Source organism: Scyliorhinus torazame, chromosome 5 (assembly GCF_047496885.1).
Source record: "Scyliorhinus torazame isolate Kashiwa2021f chromosome 5, sScyTor2.1, whole genome shotgun sequence".
Lineage (NCBI taxonomy): Eukaryota > Metazoa > Chordata > Chondrichthyes > Carcharhiniformes > Scyliorhinidae > Scyliorhinus > Scyliorhinus torazame.
Window position 1 is genome coordinate 248,363,051 of NC_092711.1, and position 21,274 is coordinate 248,384,324.

Consider the following 21,274-nt stretch of genomic DNA (forward strand, 5'->3'; position numbering starts at 1 on the left):
AGGAAAAGCTTTGCAAAGGCAGCTAGGGATTTGGGAAATAAATGCACCTTTCCAGTGTTAGCAGTAACCAGAGAATAAGTGGGAAGAGTTAATGTTTGCTCCCATAGTTATATGGAAATTGGGTCTGTCAGTCCAACTGAAGGGTTTGAAAGAGTGAAAGGTCATTGCTGTACATCAGATTAAAAGGCAGACCAATAGAAAATGTAATTTAAAAAGTTCATTTAATTAAGAAATTGAAGTGGAATGTTTACACTTATTGACACTTACCCAATCAATGCCAGCATAGTGAAGAAATAAAAACATACAAGACCTCATGCTAGTATACAACTGAATGTAAGCAAACTGTTAACGCTTCTATCTTATAAAGACTCTGCAATACACATTCAAAGATTCTTCAATAACGTCCTTTAAGAACTAAAATAGAAAACAAAGCTAGTTGGATAAATCAGCTGCTTCAGAATGGCAATAATAGAATTCACATCACAGCACAGACCTTACTACTAACTCACAAGGGGGATTAGTTGCATAAGAAACGGTTGAAGACTGGATCCCATGTTCCAGCCAATTTGCTACTGACCAACACAATGTTAATACACTATAAAGTAATTGAGGCAGTCTACCCTTCAAACCCGACTAGACAAGTTGAAAGTGAACAGCCATGACCAAATTAAAGCCTCTGTTGATCGGTTTAGGATTACCTGCTATAGACTCCTGCATCAAAAATATTCTCCTCTGAGTGAAAAGTTTAAATTGCTATGCAATGTAGCTGCACCCTTGACGGACTGCTTGTCAAGTTCATTAATGGCTCAAGTCCAGCACCAGTGCTTTTAACGAGATGACATTTTCAGCATTTCATTACTTATTCCCAAACTTAACAGCTTCTTCAACTGCCTACAAGTGCAGGAGACAACAAATGAGCTTGAAAATGGTTCTTGCATCAAATCCTGTGAAAATGTGTTGGTTGGAGGAGATGGGGGTGGCAAGAAGAGGGGATGCGATAGGGAGGCCGTCTAAAATGTTGCATCTTCAAACTGGATACCAAATTGACAGTCCATTAATCACAGTTTTAATACAGCCCATTTCAGAAACAGTCTAAATATTTGCCAAAAGCGACAAGTTTGATTATGTTGGACTGTCATTTTCTGAAATGGTATTGGGTCAATTACTTGAATTTAAATGTAATTTCATTTTAACACAAAGACCGATGGGCTGGAGTTTCTCTCTATCTTTCCCAACCCTTCATTCTTCGGTTTTACAATTGTTATCCCAACTGATCTTCCCCAGATGTGTTCCAACTTAACTTAAGATGCGTGATGCAGTCAATTTCCCCATGGGTTGAAAACAACTTCACAAAAATGGTCTACAAACATGAAACATCTTACTTGTTTGTGGAGCAAGGGTCTTGGCATGAGGAAAACCAGAGGCTAATTTTCCTGCCATGCCAAATAAAAATCAGTTGCTTGGAAGTGTAAAATAACTAACTTTGATTGGTCACCACAGAATTCAGGATATAATACATCATTTAATCCCCTATTTAACAATTCAGTAGATTTAAGTGCCCTTGGAATCATTAAGGAGGTCAGTAGTTTAATGTTTTTGAACATATTTACTGCACCATTTCACTCAATGAATACTGTTTTTTGAACTTCTTCACACTTTCTATACCTCAAGGAAGTGGTCAAGTTTAATTAAACATTGTACATTTGTGCATTGAAAGTATGTTATTACATGGGCCTCAACTTTGTGAAAGTTAAGGAATGTTCCCAGTTGCTCCTGTACAATGTAACAAACATTTGAACATAAAGTCCTGTTGTTTATGAAACATATCCTGGCTAATTGCAACATTAACACTTACCAAAGAATGCTGTGGCTTTTATGAAACAATCTTTACATAAATCGCAAGCCTCATAGAAAGGGAATGTTCAAGCACTTGGCAACTACAGACACCTCCAAGCACTGACCCCAATTATTTTGCCTTCTGTTATGCACTCATTTTAAAAAGGAATGAAAAAAGATTGAGATGATAAAGCATCAAGGCAAATAGTGATTGCTTTTGCTATTTAAAGGTTTTGATTGTTACATAATTTTACTTCTAGTTCACAGTCAGTTGGAGAGTTTGGGTTTGCAATGCATAAATATGTAAACTAGTAGATTGAAGGTATCTACATGGCACAACTTGCTTTCTCCAACTGGGCTGATATAAATCAACAGTAGCCCGGCTGTCAAAGTCCTGGCACAGATGGCCACCAGCATTTAAAACCAGTCTTTATAAAATATTGTTCCATTGCCAGAAAATGGAATGTTCTTTATTGTGTTTGATTTAAATTGGACTTCTGCCCAGCCAGCTGGGCTTTTACTTCCATCAGGTGCCAGCAGTTTGTGGATCTTTGGGCTTTCCTCAATAGCAGCCTTCTTTCCACTTGTCTTCTGTCACAGTGCTGTGTGTCTTCGGTAGTTGCAGAGTTCTGATAATAGAGTAGTTCAGTTAGTTTCAATTATATTAAAATTAGAACAAAAAAAGACAAGTTTGAAAGATGTAAAAGAAGCATGTCTGGCTTCAATAAACAAAGCGTGTCCAGTATATTGTCGGAAGCCACTGGTGATGGTCTGTTACTGAGCCACCACACCCCTTCCTCCAATTACCTGCTAGATTACCTTTCCTTGCAAATCAAAGCAACTTGCTGTGCATCAATTACAGGACTAATCCGGATATTCCGCAGTTAGAGCCTTTTATATTCTTTGCCATTTCCGGATTCCACCTTCCTTAATCTCCAATAATGGCTCAGAATTTCCAGTGGAGTACTACAAAAAATTTAGGGATAAGTTGGTGCCACTGATGGTAGGGATGTTTGAGGAGGCGATAGGGGAGGGGATGTTGCCACAGACGTTGAGGCAGGCATCGTTAAGGATAAGGATCGTAGAGGCCCATAGCACTCTTGAATATGGATGTAAAGGTACCGGTGAAGGTTAGAGAAGCGCCTCCCAAAAGTGATATGGGAAGATCAGCCGGGGTTTGTAAAAGGGAGGCAGCTTTTTCAAACATTGAGTTATGGCACCAGCGGAGGGGAGGGAGACAGAGGTAGTAGTGGCACTGGACGCAGAGAAGGCGTTTGACCGAATAGAGTGGAGGTATTTGATGGCGGTTGGGTCGCAATTTGTGGATGGGGCAAAATTACTTTACTGGAAACAGTGGACGAGTGTCCACACGAATAATATGAATTGAGTATTTTGCTCTACATAAAGGGACCAGGCAGAGGTGTCCTATGTCCACCCCCGTTTGTGCTGGCGATCAAGCCTTTGGTCATTGCGTTAAGTTGTGGAGATGGAGCATATTGGAACGGAGTGTGGTGATGAGCGGTATACTGGAGCTGCTTCAAGTGTTTGGGTCTTTCTTGGGGTATGAACTAAATTTAGACAAAAGCAAATATGGTGTCACCCGACCGGGGGTGAGAGCAGGGATGGGGGCTGCCATTCCGTAGGGAGAGTTAGATACCTGGGGGTGCAGGTGGCACGAGATTTGGGGGGGGGGGGGCTCTGGGTTTGGTGGGGAGGGTGAAAGCGGATTTGACAAGATGGGATGGTCTTCCTCTATCGCTGGCAGGCCGGGTGCAGGCAATTAAGATGACTATTGCTGCAGTTTTTGTTCATTTTTCCGTGCCTGCCGATCTTTTTATCAAAAGTGTTTTTTAAGGAAGTAGCAAAGATAATTACCTTGTTTATTTGAGATGGGGGGGGTTTAAAGTGGCTCGGGTTAAGGTGCTGTTGCAGAGAGGACAGCAGTCGTGGGGGGGGGGGGGGTTGGGTCTCCCAAATTTAATCTATTAGTCCAGGGTAGCAAATGGCAAGAAGGTGAGAGGCTTGGTGGGGGGGGGGGGGGGGGGGGGGAAAGAAAGACTCCCAGTGGGTTAGAATGAAAGAGTCTATGGAGGGGGTCGGGGTTGAGGGCATTGGCAACAGCGCCGCTCCCGATGGCCCCACAGAGTCCGGTGATAGTGGCGACGCTCAAGATCCGGAGGCAGCACTTTAGGCTATGGGCGGGTCATGGGAAATACCAGTGTGAGGAATCATAGATTTGAACCAGGGAAATGGGAGGAGAGGGGAGTTAGGGTATTAAAAGGATTTGTTTCTGGGAAGCCGGTTTGCGAAGTTGGAGGAGCTGGGAGAGAAATATGGGTTGGGGCAGGAGATGTTTAGGTATATGCAGGTCCGAAATTTTGCCAGGTAGGAGGTACAGCGCTTTCTGATTGCACCGGCCTCCATACTGTTGGTATTGACGACAGGGGATTGGAGAAAGGGTGGTGTTGCCAATTTATGAGGTTATTCTGGGAGAAGATAAGGTAGCACTGGAAGGGATTAAAGCAAAGTGGGAGGAAGAGTTGGGGGAGGGCATGGAGGAGGGGTTGTGGTGAGGTGCTACAGAGGGGAAATACGCCAACTTCGTGCACGAGGTTGGGGCTGATTCAGTTGGTGGTGGTGCATAGGGCGCACCTCAAGGGAGAGGATGAGCTGGCTTTTTGAGGGGATGGAGGATGTTTGTGAATGCTGCGGGGTGGGCCCGTAAATCACGTTCATATGTTTTAGTCCTGCCCAAAACTAGAGGGGTATTGGAGGGAGGTCTTTAGGGTAATCGCAAAGATGGTGCACGTGAGACTCTAAAGAAGTCATATTCGGGGTTTCGGATCGGCCAGGGATGGAAGCAGGTGTTGAGGCAGATGCCTGGGCCTTCGCCTCGCTGATCGTCCGAAGGTGGATTCTGTTGGGGTGGTGGTTGGCTTCTCTGCCCTGTGCCTCGGCATGGAGGGGGACCTGCTGGAGTTCATAACGCTCGAGAAGGCAAAGTTTGAATTGAGAGGGAGGATGGAAGGGTTCTACAACTAATGGGCCTTGTTCATCATGCATTTTCATGAATTGGATAACATCGAACATTCGGAGGGGGGGGGGGGGGGGGTTTGGATTGAATAAGATATTGAGGATTCTTTCTCATTGGTGTTTTGTATTCAAAATGTTGGGAGCTGTTTGACGGTGGGTGATGAGGGATTGTTGGCTCAGGGATTGCTATTGTGTTTGTTAATTTGTTGTTGTGAAAATATGAAAGAGAATAAATATTTATTTTTTAAATAATGGCTCAGAATAAATAAAGGGGGAAAAAATGTATTATGCACACTGAAAAGTGGAAATTATTTGCAAGTCATTGCTAGTACCAAGTATATTGATGTTTTGAAATTATCAATTGAAGCACAAGTGTTTTGGAAAGTAGAGTTTCCATGTGGTGATTTCAATATAAATTTTTTTAAAGTGCCCAATTCTTTTCTCCCCCCCCCCCCCCAATTAAGGTACAACTTAGTGTGGCCAATCCACCTACCCTGCACATCCACGCAGACACGGGGAGAATGTGCAAACTCAACGGCGAGTGACCCGGGATAGCAGTGCTAACTACTTTGCCACCATACCGTCCCTATGTGGTGATTTTCTAAAGAGCCCCATGCTTACTTGGACAAAACACCTATAAAAAGTGGCAATGCATCAGATGATCACTATAATCTTTTTATAATAATCTTTATTATTAACACTGCAATGTGAAAATCCCCTCGTCTTCACACTGCAGTGCCTGTTCGGGTACACAGAATTCAGAATCTCCAATTCACCTAACAAGCATGTCTTTCGGGACTTGTGGGAGGAAACAGGAGGACCCAGTGGAAACCCACACAATTAACAGGCTGTTCCGCTTATCTAAGCAGTTGGGTCCAGGAGGCTGTATTTTAAGAATGTCCAGCTGGGCTAATATGGGGAAAAACTACAATGTTCTCCAAGAATTCACATGCACTACATGAAAAAGTATACCTGGGTATTCCAGTTGTTTTTGACCAAGACAGAAAAATGAATATATAATTAACTTTTAACTACTTAAGCTCAAGTTAGTCACCAAAATATTTATTTGGAGAGATTTGGAAATTTGCTATTCACAAAATGTATCTAGAATAAAATTATCGCTTCCCATTCTTATTCCCAAAAACAGAGACATTTTAGCATGTTATTCACAATCTTTAATAAAGCTAGTATCTGAATGGCAACTGTAACAAAAAGGAAAACAAGGTAAAATGGCTTCAATCAGGACATCTAAATAATAGACAGCACTGAAAGGTAGTCCCCAAGAGCTTTCACCATCAGTTATAATCCTTTTATCTTTAATCTGAAATAACCAATGTTAGACTTGCCTCCTTGCTGGCTGCAAAAGCTTGCTCTTGGAAACAGTGGTAGTGGCTGTGCAAGTGCTAGTAACTCGGGACTTTGTGGGGGTGTTCCGAAGGATAGGAGCTGAGCTAAAGGATCTCCCAGTTGAGGCAATGCCAGTTGGTGAAGTGCTTGAGCAAGTGGGAGATTGGATTCTACGAACGGTGCTTCCGGAATTTGGGTATCCTGTTGTTTTCACTGGATGCCTTGTTGTCAAGGGAGAGTTATTGTTTACTATAGCTTTCACTGGCTGTCTGTTTGAGGGGGAAATCTGGCTGCTGTTACCAGTAGTGTACTTGATCTTACCAGCAGATGGACCTAGACATAAAGAAATGATTAACAAGGCATTCATTATTGTTCTCCATAAGAGCATCGTCTGCATAATTTTGAACATTATTAAAGAACTAAAATTTCTAAAAGTCCCACCCCCACCATAAATAAGGCAAACATAATTGAATGTATCCATTCAGCTCCACTGATTTAGATAGCATATGCTGCTTCCACACAATTTTAAATTAAATTTTCAAGAGTAGGGTCTCGTTATGTCTTTGCAAAAATAGTACAAAAAATTTAAAATGTTTGCTTTACACGCATCAGTCTTCCTGAAAATATTCTTCACCTGGCCAGCACTGCTTCCCATATGCACAACCATACTGTTTTATTTTGAATATATTATATAAATACATGCCGATAATATCTGAAATACTATCACAAATGTTACTCAAATAGGTTATGAGGGAGCTGAATTTGAATTCGTACAAATCGGCTAAGTTAGGAGGGAGCTGAATTTGAATCCATACAAATCAACTAGGTGATTGCTTAGCTTCACAGCACAACATTGGCTATAGCACAAGATAAAGTGATGAAGTGATATTAAAGCAATTGGCCTGAAACTCCTCCTCGTTTCTCTCTCCACTGATGTTGCCGATCCCCCCTCATATTTTCAGCATTTTCTATTATTAATAGTACATGTGTAGTTTTTCTTGGTTAGAATGGTTAATTGGTTTTATCCTGATCTTTTCATTATACAGATAGGTACTGTTTTTTTTTTTTGAAAAAATTTCAAAAGGCAGTTTGTCATTCTCTCAAATCCAACTAGAATTGCCGTCTCCAACCTCGCTCTTTCCCATTTGTTGACATTGTTTGCCTCACTACCTGTTCTGATGCAAAATAATTTTGACAGGGAGTCCTTCGCACTGTGGTTATACAATCGGTAGAATGCTCAATGTGATAATCACAGAACATAGGAAAAGGTCATATTGGACCAGAAATGTTCTCTTTCTCAGTTTTTATTTCAGATCTACAATATTTTGCTTTCATCATAAAGGAACAGAAAAGCCCCATTCAGTCCTTCAAGACTGTTCCATCATTCAAATGAATGGCATCTCAACTCAATTTATCCACCTTAGTTCCATACCTCAATACCCTTGCACAAATCGATCATTCCCAGTTGAGAATTAGTTTCAACAGTTTTTTGGGGCAAGAGGGGAAGAAGTGTGTTTATCTATGGAAACATACAGAATGACAGTTAAGTATAAACTTTTAAAGGTGCCAACTAGGAGAAAGAAAGGAAAATACTGCAGATGCTGCAAATCGGAAATTTAAAAAGCCAGAAATACTCAGGTCAGGCAGCATTGGTTAAAATTTCAGGTTGATGACCCTTCCTCAGGAGTACATAATGTTAACTCTGATTCTCTCCACAGATGATGCCCAACTTGCTGAGCATTTTGTTTCTATTTTAAAAACATTCCCTTCTTTGCCACATTTAGTTTGACCACACCCTGCATTCTCCAATTTGATATCCAATATCTTTTCAAATATATTTGCACAGCAATGTGAGCCACTAGCTGACACCCAAGGCTGCAACTTCTTCTGTAGATCACAAGTTAGTTGCTGTGGTAACTAGATACCATGCCTTGAATACACCATCCAAACTCAAGTTGCCATGTCAGCTGGCATAGTGTCTTACTTTGCACTCACTCATTTGGCGCACAATAATGCTGAGCCAGTTTTGCCCTTAAAAAAAAAGACCTAGTCCATCAATAAGGGAGATATTCAGAACTCTTTGCAATTGCTTGATGCAAATTTAGTCAGTGCAATATTTATTAGCTTTGCGGAAAGGAAAATTAAAGAATAAACTTTGTTACAGGAAGAGAAGACCATATTAAACCTGAAGCTGCACAACAGCCCCAAATCCTTCAGATATTGACTCCATGCTGAGACAGCACAAATAGACGGATGGTCTTGACTTCGTTGGATTGATCATTACATAGAACATTACAGCGCAATACAGGCCCTTCGGCCCTCGATGTTGCGCCGACCTGTGAAACCACTCTAAAGCCCATCTACACTATTCCCTTATCGTCCATATGTCTATCCAATGACCATTTGAATGCCCTTAGTGTTGGCGAGTCCACTACTGTTGCAGGCAGGGCATTCCACACCCTTACTACTCTCCGAGTAAAGAACCTACCTTTGACATCTGTCTTATATCTATCTCCCCTCAATTTAAAGCTATGTCCCCTCGTGCTAGACATCGCCATCACTTGTGCTTCACTGTCCACCCTATCCAATCCTCTGATCATCTTCTTTGCCTCAATTAAGTCATCTCTTAACCTTCTCTCTAACGAAAACAGCCTCCAGTCCCTCAGCCTTTCCTCACAAGATCTTCCCTCCATACCAGGCAACATTCTGGTAAATCTCCTCTGCACCCTTTCCAATGCTTCCACATCCTTCCTATAATGCGGCGACCAGAATTGCACGCAATACTCCAAATGCGGCCGCACCAGAGTTTTGTACAGCTGCAACATGACCTCATGGCTCCGAACCTCAATCCCTCTACCAATAAAAGCTAACACCATACGCCTTCTTAACAACCCTCTCAACCTGGGTGGCAACTTTCAGGGATCTATGTACATGGACACCGAGATCTCTCTGCTCATCCACACTGCCAAGCATCTTACCATTAGCCCAGTACACAGTCTTCCTGTTATTCCTTCCAAAATGAATCACCTCACACTTTTCTGCATTAAATTCCATTTGCCACCCCTCAGCCCAGCAGCTTATCTATGTCCCTCTGTAACATCCGTCCGCACTGTCCACAACTCCACCGACTTTAGTGTCATCTGCAAATTTACTCGCCCATCCTTCTACGCCCTCCTCCAGGTCATTTATAAAAATGACAAACAGCAGTGGCCCCAAAACAGATCCTTGTGGTACACCACTAGTAACTGGACTCCAGTCTGAACATTTTCTGATCTAAACTGCTAAATCACCCTCAATCCCATGCCTCCGTATTTTCTGCAGTAGCCTACCGTGGGGAACTTATCAAACGCTTTATGAAATCCATATACACCACATCAACTGCTTTACCCTCATCCACCTGTTTGGTCACCTTCTCAAAGAACTCAATAAGGTTTGTGAGATTGTTATGGAGATGAAAAAGGAACACCTTTTGATATTTAACCTTACTTTGAAATTTTCAGCATTCAAGCATAATGCAAGGATGTCAAACATACCACACGTTTAATCTATTAGACTATTTTCATGTTGGAGAAAACAGTTTTCGCTTAGCATAGCTGATCAGTTACAGCTTTGTCCTATTCCTCGGAATAGATCCAAAGTAACGTACCAGAAGGAGACTGCTGCAACCTTGAAATCCGACTGCCAGGCACTTGCAAATTAGATTCAAAGCTTCGACTGTTTCTGCCCGGGTCAGAGGAATGAATTCCAGACTTGGCCAGGTTGGGCATACTGCGACGCATTTCCTCTGCAATGGAATGAAGCGAAGTAAGACTTAGCTGATGCAGCCTAACTCCAGTCCAAGACCATGTATCTTAATGCTCTCAAGATGATCAGGGATGGACAATAAATGCTACCATGACAGAGTTGCCCACTTTCCACGAAAAAAAAGAGTGACATGATAAACATGCAATATAAAAAACCTAGGGTAAAAGAGCAGTTTGTCCATAAAATGATTCAAAAGCGGGAGTGTTTAATATAGATAAGTGCATCTCATACACCAGAATACGTAATCACAAGTCCATTGTAGAAAGGAAGAATTATACTGAAAACGATTTGTGTAAATTTTTACTCCCTTGAAATAAAAATTCCAGGAACCTTTCAATGTAACTAATAGATTTGGTACCTTGATTTTTCGTGTAGTTCATTAGCTCAGACATGCGACCTTGTAAACAGCGTCGTGAAGGGCGAACTCTGCCTGCAGTTGTTGCTCCTCTAACTGGAGACTGCGATCGAGGTGAATTTCGTGGAGAAGGTGAATATCTGTGCATGTTATGTTGGGGTAAAGCATAATCACCTTCATCTTCATCATCCAGACTATAAGTGTCAAACTCCTGATCACTGTAAGTACCTCTCCTAAGGGAATTTAGAGAGGCACTGGAGCTACGGCGGGAAGCTGATGCTGAACTTGAGGCATAATCCTGACGAAGACCTTTAAAAATAAAGCACAAGAGTTCCATAAACAAGTACATTTTTATTTCTCTTCTCCCTCAGCAAACTGCAGTCTCAAAGTACAGCCACTGATATAAGATACAAGAATACGGAACTCTTGCTACTTTTGTACAGGGGTTTGGTAAGACCTGGAGTACCGAGTGTGTTTTGGTTTCCTTTTTCCAAGGAACGAAATACTCTTGCCTGGGAGGCAGTACAGTGAAGATTCATTAAATAGGTCCCTGGGATGAGGGCTGTCCTATGAGGAGAGGCTGATGAAATTGGGCCCATAGTCTCTGGAGTTTAGAAGAATGAGGCGATCTCTTGAAACACAAGATTCTGTTAACAGGGTAGACAGAGATTATTTCCCTTGGCTGGAAAATACAGTAAACGGGAGTAGTCTAGAGATAAGGACTGAGATGAGGAGAAATTTCTTGACCCCAAAAAAAGTTGTGAATCTTTGGAATTCTCTATCCCAGAGGGTGTGATTGGTTCAGTGTTGATTATAATTGAGACCGAGATCAACAGATATTTGCCCTCTCGGGGAAACAATGGGCTGGATTCTCCGATTTGAAGACTAAGTGCTGCCGCTGGCGTAGGAACAGTGGCATTTTACACCTGGAAAAAATGGCGCACAACCTCCACCGATCCTCCATCTGGTGGAGAGCTAGCAGGCACGCAGCATTAGAGCCCCCGGTAGCTGCAGGCACGGCCGGAGATGTGTCAGGTCCATGGCCGCACATGCACACAGCAGCAGCTTGCAGTGGCCACGCGTGCACACAGACCTGGCCTGTCAAAAACTGCCCCCTTATAACCGGGCTCACCCCTGGACTACCCCCACCAGTGCCCCAACCCCCGCCAAAGCCCCCCCGCAGAACGGCTCCCACCCAACTGTGGCAGTGGCGGGTTCACGCAAATAAATAGGATAAATGTCGGGAACTCTAGCCCATCGGGGACGGCCTCAGTTTACTTCATGGGGCCGTCCAGGCAGCGGGCGGCGTACTTTTTCGAGGGGCGGAGTATCGCAAAAGCGGCGCTGCCCCCAATTTCAGCGCCAAAGGGGTTCTCCGGCCGTTTGCGATTTTGCTATTGGAGGCTGGAAAATCCCGCCCAAATGATTCAGGGAGTGAGCAGGGAAACGGAGTTGAAGAAGTCAGCCATGATTGAATGGATAGATGAAGCAAGCTTGATGGGCCATATGGTTTCCGCCTGCTTCTAATATGTTCTGATGCAATACTCCATATCTGCCACAGTCAGGCTGCCCACTGTGGACACAATACACAATGAATAGTTACTACTTTGTATATTTCCACTTACTTTCTTCCTGTAATCGAGCCATGATCTGGACATCTGTCAGATCTTGCAATTTATACCCCATGGAGATCGAGTCATCAGAAGTACTTAACTCACTATCAATGGATGACTGGGAACTCAGTGCTGAATGAATGTTTGGATAGCCTTCAGGATTAAAGAGATGGGCAGAACAAAAACATGAAAGGTAATAATTAGCCAATAAAAGCAGAATTCCAGGAACTAATTTACAGAAGTAGTCAAATCCAATGGATAAATGAGGCAGATGCAAATATTTTTCTATGCAAATGCAGTGAGGTGCTTAGTTTGCAATTTCCCTGCTGGTTCTAACATTTATTCAAATTAGCCTTTGAAACGATTAGTAACAATGAAATAAACACTGCAAATTCATTAAGTTCCACTGTTTGGGTCATTTTTTTAAACTATTGATTAACAAGACCATTCCACACAGCACATCAATCTCCATTTACCTTTTATCATCAGAATGTAGCTACCAATATTTACAATAAGAAATATATTGGAACAGGGGAGTTGGGTGGTGAAACCAGTTAGATTTCAACAGTAAAAGGCAAGGATCGGAGTTAAAGTCACAACCCAAACGAGAGATAAATGCTTTCTCCAACCAGAAGACTCCCCATGTGAACTGTTCATGGTCATCCTATTAGGACAAGAGCCTAGAAAACAACAGTCAGAGGGAAGCATCAGCAACTCAGGTTCACAGACATAACAGTAAAGTAGAGGGAGCTTTATTATCCACTGAAGATGTGATTTCTTAGTGTATCAAATGTAAATTGTTGCCCATATCAAGATCATGAACATATAAATCAAACATAATCGCACACTATAACATTCACAGCAGTCCCAAGGCGGCGTAACCGTGCAGGTTTATTCCGTCAAAGAAAATCAAGGCTGCAATGCCGGGACCAGTGTTGATCTCGGTCTCAATGCGCGGCCAGGACCAGTGTTGGTTCCAATCCACACTGGCTTTTAAATGCCTGGCTCAGCAAGCCCCAGCCATCCCTCAGCAGGGGAGCTTGTATTCCACGAGCCGGTCTCATGAGGGTTATTTATATCCCACCCAAATCCCACTGACTTGGAGGGTGGAGAAGGTATTTTGTCGTCACTTCGCCCGTGGCTGGGGCATGGAGTCTCCATGTCTGACACAATCTTCTGTCTTGCACATACCTACATCCTGGCTCTGAGGGGGTGTTGCTCCTTGGCCCCTGGGTGCTGGACAGCAGGGACGAAGAGCTGACTCATCTGATGGGGCTGGTCCTGGTGCGGGCTACCTAAATTTAAGGTTGTTCAAGTTTTCATACTGTCCATTCCTTGGTTTTTAATCCTAAGAGATGCCTGTCTCAAAGAAATGGCGACGGACTTCCTCTAAATTATCCAGGGGTTTCTTCTCGGTGGCTCTAATTAGGATGTTGTCCAAGTAAATAGCCGCCCTTGGGAGCATGCTTTCCATTCCCACTGGAAGATTACACAGGCAGATGATACTCCAAATGGAAGCCTGGCATATTTTAAATCGACCCCTGTGGGTATTGAATGCATATTTCAAACTGGAGGTATGCGTGGCTCATGTCTAATTTAGAGGAGCGACTGCCAGCCAACTTCACATCAAAGGTCCTCCACACGTGGCATTGGTACCCGTCCAACCAAGAGACCAGTCAATCTGTAATCACCACAGGCTGATGGTTCTATCCAGCTTCCGCACCAGGACCACTATCAGTGGCAAACAAACAGATTGCTGCCTGTAGGCAACCCAGGTAATCACTGTGCCAGCGATGGCCAGCAGTTTTCAGTTATATGTCGCTAATCGTGCCTCAAGTGTCCCTTCGGTCCAGGCATTGAATCTCTGGATAAACTTTCTAGTAGGTTTGCTGTCCTATGTCCTCTGTCAATTTCCATCTCTAGCAGGTGGCCATTAACCGGACAGCGATTTTGATGTGGACTACTTTTGGTGCGACAAAAGTTTAGCTGCATACATTTATCTTTCTCGTGTTGTTATGTATAAAGCTAGAAGGATGCGGGGGGGGGGGGAATCTTATAGAAACATATAAAATTATGAAGGGAATAGATAGGATAGATGCAGGCAGGTTGTTTCCACTGGCAGGTGAAAGCAGAACTAGGGGGCATAGCCTGAAAATAAGGGGAAGTAGATTTAGGACTGAGCTCAGGAGGAACTTCTTCACCACAAGGGTTGTGAATCTATGGAATTCCTTGCCCAGTGAAGCAGTTGAGGCTCCTTCAATAAATGTTTTTAAGATAAAGATAGTTTTTTGAAGAATAAAGGGATTAAGGGTTATGGCGTACGGGCCAGAAAGTGGAGCCGAGTCCACAAAAGATCAGCCATGATCTCATTGAATGGCAAAGCAGGCTCGAGGGGCCAGATGGCCTACACCTGCTCCTAGTTCTTGCGAGTGGGCACATCCCCCAATAAGGGCAATGAGCTCGCCCACAGTTCTGGCATTCCTGATCCCACTGTGCAGCATCACTGAGTCATCTGCCAGGTGCTCAGGGGTGAAGTCTCGCTGGCCTGAGCCGCTGCTGCTCAGGCGGTGGCTGGGCCCCACAGGTTCTATTCTTAGGGGGACGTTACTCGCCGGAATGGGAGAGGGGGAAAAAAAAAAAAAGAGAGCCCAACGCTATGCCCCGCTGTCGCTGGACCCTTCTCCACATTTTCACATGAGAGGGATAACTCTGTGTCCTTTTTCAGCTCCAAAGAAGGTTCTAACAGCATCTTTGAAGTGTCGCCGTGTTGTTTATGCCATGCAGGAGGTCATCCCTCAGCATCTCTGGAAGGGATGACCCATAGTCGTAACGCTTGGCCAGCTGGTGTGTGCGAGTCAAGAATTCCGTGAGCGGACTTCTGGTCGGGGATGTGCTGAGCAGTCACAAGAAAGGTGGCTCCCTTCCTGAAAACTTGGAAATTGGCACTTTTAGCCAAAAATAATTTTTTTTAAAAATAATCTTTGTCACAAGTAGGCTTACGTTAACACTGCAATTAAATTACTGTGAAAAGCTCCTAGTCGCCACATTCCGGTGCCTGTTTGGGTACACAGAGGGAGAATTCAGAATGACCAAATTACCTAACAGCACATCTTTCGGGACTTGTGGGAGGAAAAACGGAGCATCCGGTGGAAACCCACGCAGACACAGGGAGAATGTGCTGACTCCACACACAGTAACCCAAGCCGGGAATCAAACCTGGGACCTGGTGCTGTGAAGCAACAGTGCTAACCATTGCGCTACCGTGCCAGAACCAACACAAACCTACTGTTCACATTCCTAAAGGAACAAGCTCCACACAGTTAATCAGATAAATGTGGGTAGGATGGTGAATTTACTTTCCATGCTCCAAACATCCATATTTACAAAATATTATACACACCCTTTTGTAAGTCAGAAGGCCTGCTTGGGCAATTTAAAAAGTTATCCAATAATGACTACTAATAAATTCTACGTACACAACGTTGAAATGACATATTTCTGGGTTGCAATTGCTGAGAAAAATCAACCAACCATTCCTTAATTTATGAAACGACAAATTCAACTTCAGATGGGTCTTATTAGCAAAATGAATACTGATGAGTGTTTAAAAAGGTCCAAGTACTTTTTCCTTTGCTAGTTTCCATTTTGAAACATGCTGATCCTCATTGACAATTTGGGAATTATTTTACTCAAAAGTCTATGCATCTTGATGTATTAGAAACCTTGGATTCCCCTCCGCCTGGTGAGGCATGAATGAAGAGAGAGGCATTAGAACAATGATCTCTAGTGTCAAGTTAAACTTCAGACAGGAATTTGAAAGTCAAGGCAGACTCGAATAGTTTGTAAATAAGACTGCTGAGGTTAGGTTGAACTTAGATTAGGATAAATGGTCGGCACAACATTGTGGGCCGAAGGGCCTGTACTGTGCTGTTCTATGTTGCAATTCAAAATTCTTTACACAATTATGATTAATCTTGCAATACAAAACACATCTGGCTTTGAAAAATGCATTCAATTTATTGAAAAGCTGACTTCCATAATGTGCATCTGGACTGCACAACTAGCAAGCTGTGTTTGGAGACATATTGAAGTGCTGGGCAATTAACAGAAAACGATCAGAAGCACGACTTGAAGGGACCCGGGTTTAATTCCAAGCTTGGGTCACTGTCTAAACGTTCAGTGTCTGCGTGAGTTTTCCTCCGGATGCTCCGGTTTCCTCCCACATGTCCCGAAAGACGTGCTTGTTAGGTGAATTGGACATTCTGAATTCTCCCTCAGTGTACCCAAACAGTCGCCGGAGCATGGCGACAAGGGGATTTTCACAGTAACTTAATTGCAGTGTTAATGCAAGCTTGCTTGTGACACTAATAAATTATTAACCAGTGTCATTGTTGCATGGAATGGAGTTCTCCTCTACCTGTTACTCCAGAAGACCATAATTTCATCCTTTTTTTTTCTTTAAGAATTGTTCTTTTATACAAATGCCACTGGCTGCCGATACCCAGCTTCCCTTGGAAAGGTGGTGGACAGCCACCTTCTTGAACTACTGCAGTCCACGTGGTGCAGATATACCCACAGTGAAGTTAGAGAGAATGGCAGAATTTTCAGTCTATTCTTTCACAGCACTATTGCATACTTGGCTTACACAATTGTTCTAGGCTTCTAGCCGGTGACCAATATTTCCATAGCAGAATGGCAACACAGGTTGGAACATGAACCAGCTTTTAGACGCTGCCTCTAATGAACTTCAAACTCAAAGGAACATGGGTCACTAACCAAGTGGAATAGCCCAAATTTCCAGAAAATGCAAGCAAAGCACAATGTTTAAGAATGTTATTACAGGAGACCGTTAGTAAATATTTAGAATGATTGAAACTAGTAATTTAAATACATGCATGTTGAAGATAGAGGCGAGCAGAATTTGTTTCCATCAGTATTCCTGACGGAGCATGGCCAACGGTAACATTACCTTTGCGCAGCACGGTGGCAGTGGTTAGCATATCTGCCTTACAGCTCCAGGGACCAGGGTTCAATTCCAGCCTCAGGTGTGGAGTTTGCACTCTCTCCCCAGTGTCTGTGTGGGTTTCCTCAGGGTTCTTCGGTTCCATCCCACAGTCCGAAGATATGCGGGTTAGCTGGATTGGCCATGCTAAATTGCCCCTTAAGTGTCCAAAAGGTTTGGTGGGGTTACTGGGATAGGGTGGAGGTGTGGACTTAAGTAGGGTGCTCTTTCCAAGGGCCGAATGGCCTCCTTCTGCACTGTAAATTCTATGATTACCTTTAAAAATCTTCTGCCTGCCTGTGACCCAATGTCTGGCTTATGTTGCTAATGAATGACTTGGTTAGTTACTATATTTTAATCCAAGTGCTTTAAAAAACATTTTTTTAAAAAAAATTTCTTCCTTTCAAGCAATGTGTACCTTTCTTCCTCCCCAAATCACGTGCGGCAAAAAAAGTGTTAACAACAGTTACGTAGTTATTGGAGGGTTCCTGACACCAGAAAACACCCTTCAGTAACTTCAGGAGAAAATGTGGACATAAATCTTAGTCAAGTAGCCCCCTTTAAGCAGAGAGCCGCAAATCAAAAATTTGGCATTTATAAAATTAAATATTTGCAGTTTGCCAACTGTGTGTGGCAGAATGCATAACTGAATTATGTATCTGCAGAAAAAAACAAATTAAAATAGTTCCACCACTGAATCATCATAACCATTAAACTAATTTATCAGTGAAGTTTATAATTAATTTTAACCAATGGTGTGTAGAATTACGACAATTATTTTGGCAACTGACTCCCAATATATTAAAAATGCTGCTAAAAACACATTCAAAAGAATTTATCACCTCAGCTGTAGCAAAACCAATTAATGGTCCCAACCATAAAATCTGTTCCTTGAGAATCAACGGCATTATCTATAACCATGCTGTAGCTACACCACGCATACAGGTTTAAACGTGCAGAATAACGATTAGTCTATTATTCCCATAATTAAAAACACCGCTCTCACTTTTCTTGACTTAATTTTTTTTCCATTTTAATTTGGGAGCCACCAAGATGTTAAAAGAGCCACATGTGGCTCTGGCACACTTGGTCCTAACCTCAAATAGCAGGAATGAAACCCTAGAACCTTCTGTCCCAATTATTGGCTGCTATTTTTCAAAAAACTTTTGAAAGTTGGACAAAGATTGTGCTGGGTTAAGTTATGGAACTGAGGTTCATAGAAGGAGGAATGCATTGACATCTTAATGATGACCGTGACTGTAGGACCATACTACAAGCAAGAGTAATACCTTCAGGAATGGAAGAGTAATACCACAAAATCAAATATTGAAAGTTCTCATTCTTTAAACTCTCCTGTACATTAGAATCAAAATAGTTCAAAAATCTCAGTTGGGGAGGCAAGCTTTTAAAATAAAGGTTATTTATATACGAGGTGACTTATTGTCAATTATTCTTCTCATACCAACATAGAACCATGATCCTGTCCACTCACTCGTTTGTTTCAAGACTAATTCTGTCGTAAAAGTGCAATCTTAAAGCACTTGTTCATTAATTACCCAAAAGTAGAGATCATAAATGACATCCACACACACCTCTTAATTCCACCACAAGAGCAGCCCTATTGGATTGGATTTATTGCGACGTGTACCAAGGTACTGTGAAAAGTATTGTTCTGCATTTAGTCTATACAGATCGTTCCATACATGAACATACGATAATACACAATGTACATACATAGACATCGCAATTTTACAAGACTTTTTTGTTTCCTTCACCGGCCATCCTTGAACATATTTTTGATTAACCCTTCAAATGTAACTCAACAATTTGCTTTAATGCATTGGCCATTGAATAAGACCAAGCACCCATCCAGAATTAAAACAACAAAAGTATCAAACACAGCTTGCTGCCACTTTTAAATCCAATGTCTAATTTTGATACAATAGATATCCATTGTGTTCTCAATAGTTCAGCGCATTATATGCTTGAGCACTGAATTACTCCAACCACAAAAGCCCAACATTTAATTTCTATTCTGGAAATTGACAACCACAAAAGCCCAACATTTAATTTTTATTCTGGAAATTGACACTTTGTTCATTGCACAGCAGAATAGCGATGGAAACAGCATAATTTGCATTAGTATTCAGTCAGGGATTCTGTTCTTGTTCATTAGCCTACATTCCCTGCTAGAAACTACATGTCGACATACATGTTGGGGAGGACAGAATAAGGTTCAGTAATAATACCTTCCAATGGTCAAACAGCATTTTGGAGATTCACAACACTGAACAAATAGTCAGTTGAACGAGGCACTAGAGGACAGCCATGAAACTATACTCTTAATACGAGTTAGCGCCTTCAGGAGAGGTGAGAAAATAACTTCTGCAACACAAGTCCTGCATTTAAAGAGCTTCTAAGTGAAGATAGTTTAAAGTGCACAGGTCAAACCACCTTGCCGACCATTGTTCCAAGGGAACAACAGGAAACAATTTCTTGCAAATCAACATTTACATCTAAGAATGTTTTGGAAGGACTTGAGAAAATTAACAAATGCATCAGATATACAAGTATTGGGTTTCCACAATTATTTTCCATTTAGAAAAAAATCTCCTTATGGAGGAACTGGCCACAAAATTGATGGAACTATTAATAACTTTGTATATAGCTATTTTGACTGAAATGCATTCCACTTAACGTACGTCTGGCAATGTTATCAAAATAAGCTGAATCCCAATACATCTAAAGGAAAAGTTCCAACTACTAACCAATTCTACAATCTGTACCTTTAGCTTCTAATTTAAGACTACTTTGGAAGTAATATATTATGCAAACTCTGAAAGGAATAATTTTCTATTTTGAAATATATGCAAATGTTCTGGGTCTAACAGACTAATGTGTTTTCATGAAAGCCATGCAGCTAAGCAACAAACATCCATCATGCATGATGAAACATGGAAGAAGCTCAAACAGAACATGCATCATTCTGTACAAAGTTTTTTAAAAATGCATCGTTAACAGTTTAAAATACTTTATAAAATTTGCACTTCATTAAATGGACAGGTGCACCATACCTGAACTGCCAAGGGTTAGTACTGGTTTAGTAGACGTTTTGAGGAAACCAGAAGAGTTTAAAAGATTGCTACACGAAGTGACATCTGTGTTGGAGTTATAAGCACAGGCTGAAGAAAACGGAGTGCAATAGATGTTTCTCCATCTGTTGGCTAGAATGGAAAATCAAAAATGCATGCACAATTAGACACAAATGCAACAGGCATGAAGGTTGCATCGACACTGCACTTCAAAAAGTAACCAGATCTACTTTTAGGTTAGTGTGGAGGCACTCAGGCTGCCTCTTATTCATGATTGGCAAGGCAAGCTATGTTTGGGTGAAAAATCTAGCATTTGCCGTTTACTGCCAACTTACAAGATGTTGACAAAAATGGATTGTTAGAAAGGGGTGGATTAACTCCCACCAGATCATCACTCAATGAAAATAGTGAAGCAATGAAACAAAATCTATCACGCCAGGTAACATACTTATTAGAAGCTGTACCCCATGCACCACTGGAAATGTATCATCCGTATATATTGGTGAAAATTCAGATTGGCTTAAATGGTAGCACTGCTAAACAATTGCCAGCTCAAATCCCACTCCCAAGATTTTACGGAATAATTGCTACCCCATTCAAATATTCACTCTCATCACCACTGGTGGCAGCAGTGTGCACCATCTACAAGATGCACTGCAGATAACTCACCAAGGCTCCTTTGACAGTACTTCCAAACCCATGATCATTACTATCTAGAAGCTAATGGGCAGCAGAATTCCCCTCCAAGCCCTCACCATCCTGACTTGAAATATATTGTTATTCCTTCACTGTCATTGGGTCAAAATCCTGGAAATCCCTCCCCAGCAGTAGCGTTAGTATGCCTGCACAACATGGACTGTGAAGTTGAAGGCTGCAGCTAACCCCCAACTCCTCAAAAGGCAAATAGGGATGGGCAATAAATGCTGGCCTAGCCAGTGACGTCCACATCCCATGATTGAATTTTAAAAAATCTAAAATGGCTGGTGCAACATGGGGAAACAATGCTCCATTTGATTGTACAAGTGGACATTAAAAATCCTTTAGCACCAGGTAGTCCTCCTGACATCCAGGCCAACAGTATTCCTTCAAGTCAACAAAGATAATAAATTAATTGGTCATATTTCTACTTGCAGCTACTGTAGACGCACAGAATATGTTACATTCACCTCTATGATGGACACAGCTGCAAAAG

General features: G+C 42.1%; 1 protein-coding gene across 2 annotated transcripts in view; it reads right to left on the reverse strand.

Moving 5' to 3' along the window:
- Positions 1-204: 204 nt before the first annotated feature.
- Positions 205-21,274, reverse strand: part of LOC140421022 (SLAIN motif-containing protein-like) — a 32,604-nt gene continuing 11,534 nt past the window's right edge. Inside the window, exons 3-8 of one of the 2 annotated variants that reach the window (XM_072505312.1) lie at positions 20,065-20,214; positions 12,001-12,141; positions 10,379-10,684; positions 9,863-10,000; positions 6,216-6,549; positions 205-2,465 (exon numbers count right to left, since the gene is read on the reverse strand). In XM_072505312.1, coding sequence (XP_072361413.1) covers positions 2,399-2,465; positions 6,216-6,549; positions 9,863-10,000; positions 10,379-10,684; positions 12,001-12,141; positions 20,065-20,214 — 1,136 coding nt within the window. In that variant the 3' untranslated portion in view covers positions 205-2,398. The remainder of the gene's footprint in view (positions 2,466-6,215; positions 6,550-9,862; positions 10,001-10,378; positions 10,685-12,000; positions 12,142-20,064; positions 20,215-21,274) is intronic. The other variant, XM_072505313.1, reaches the window with a different exon arrangement.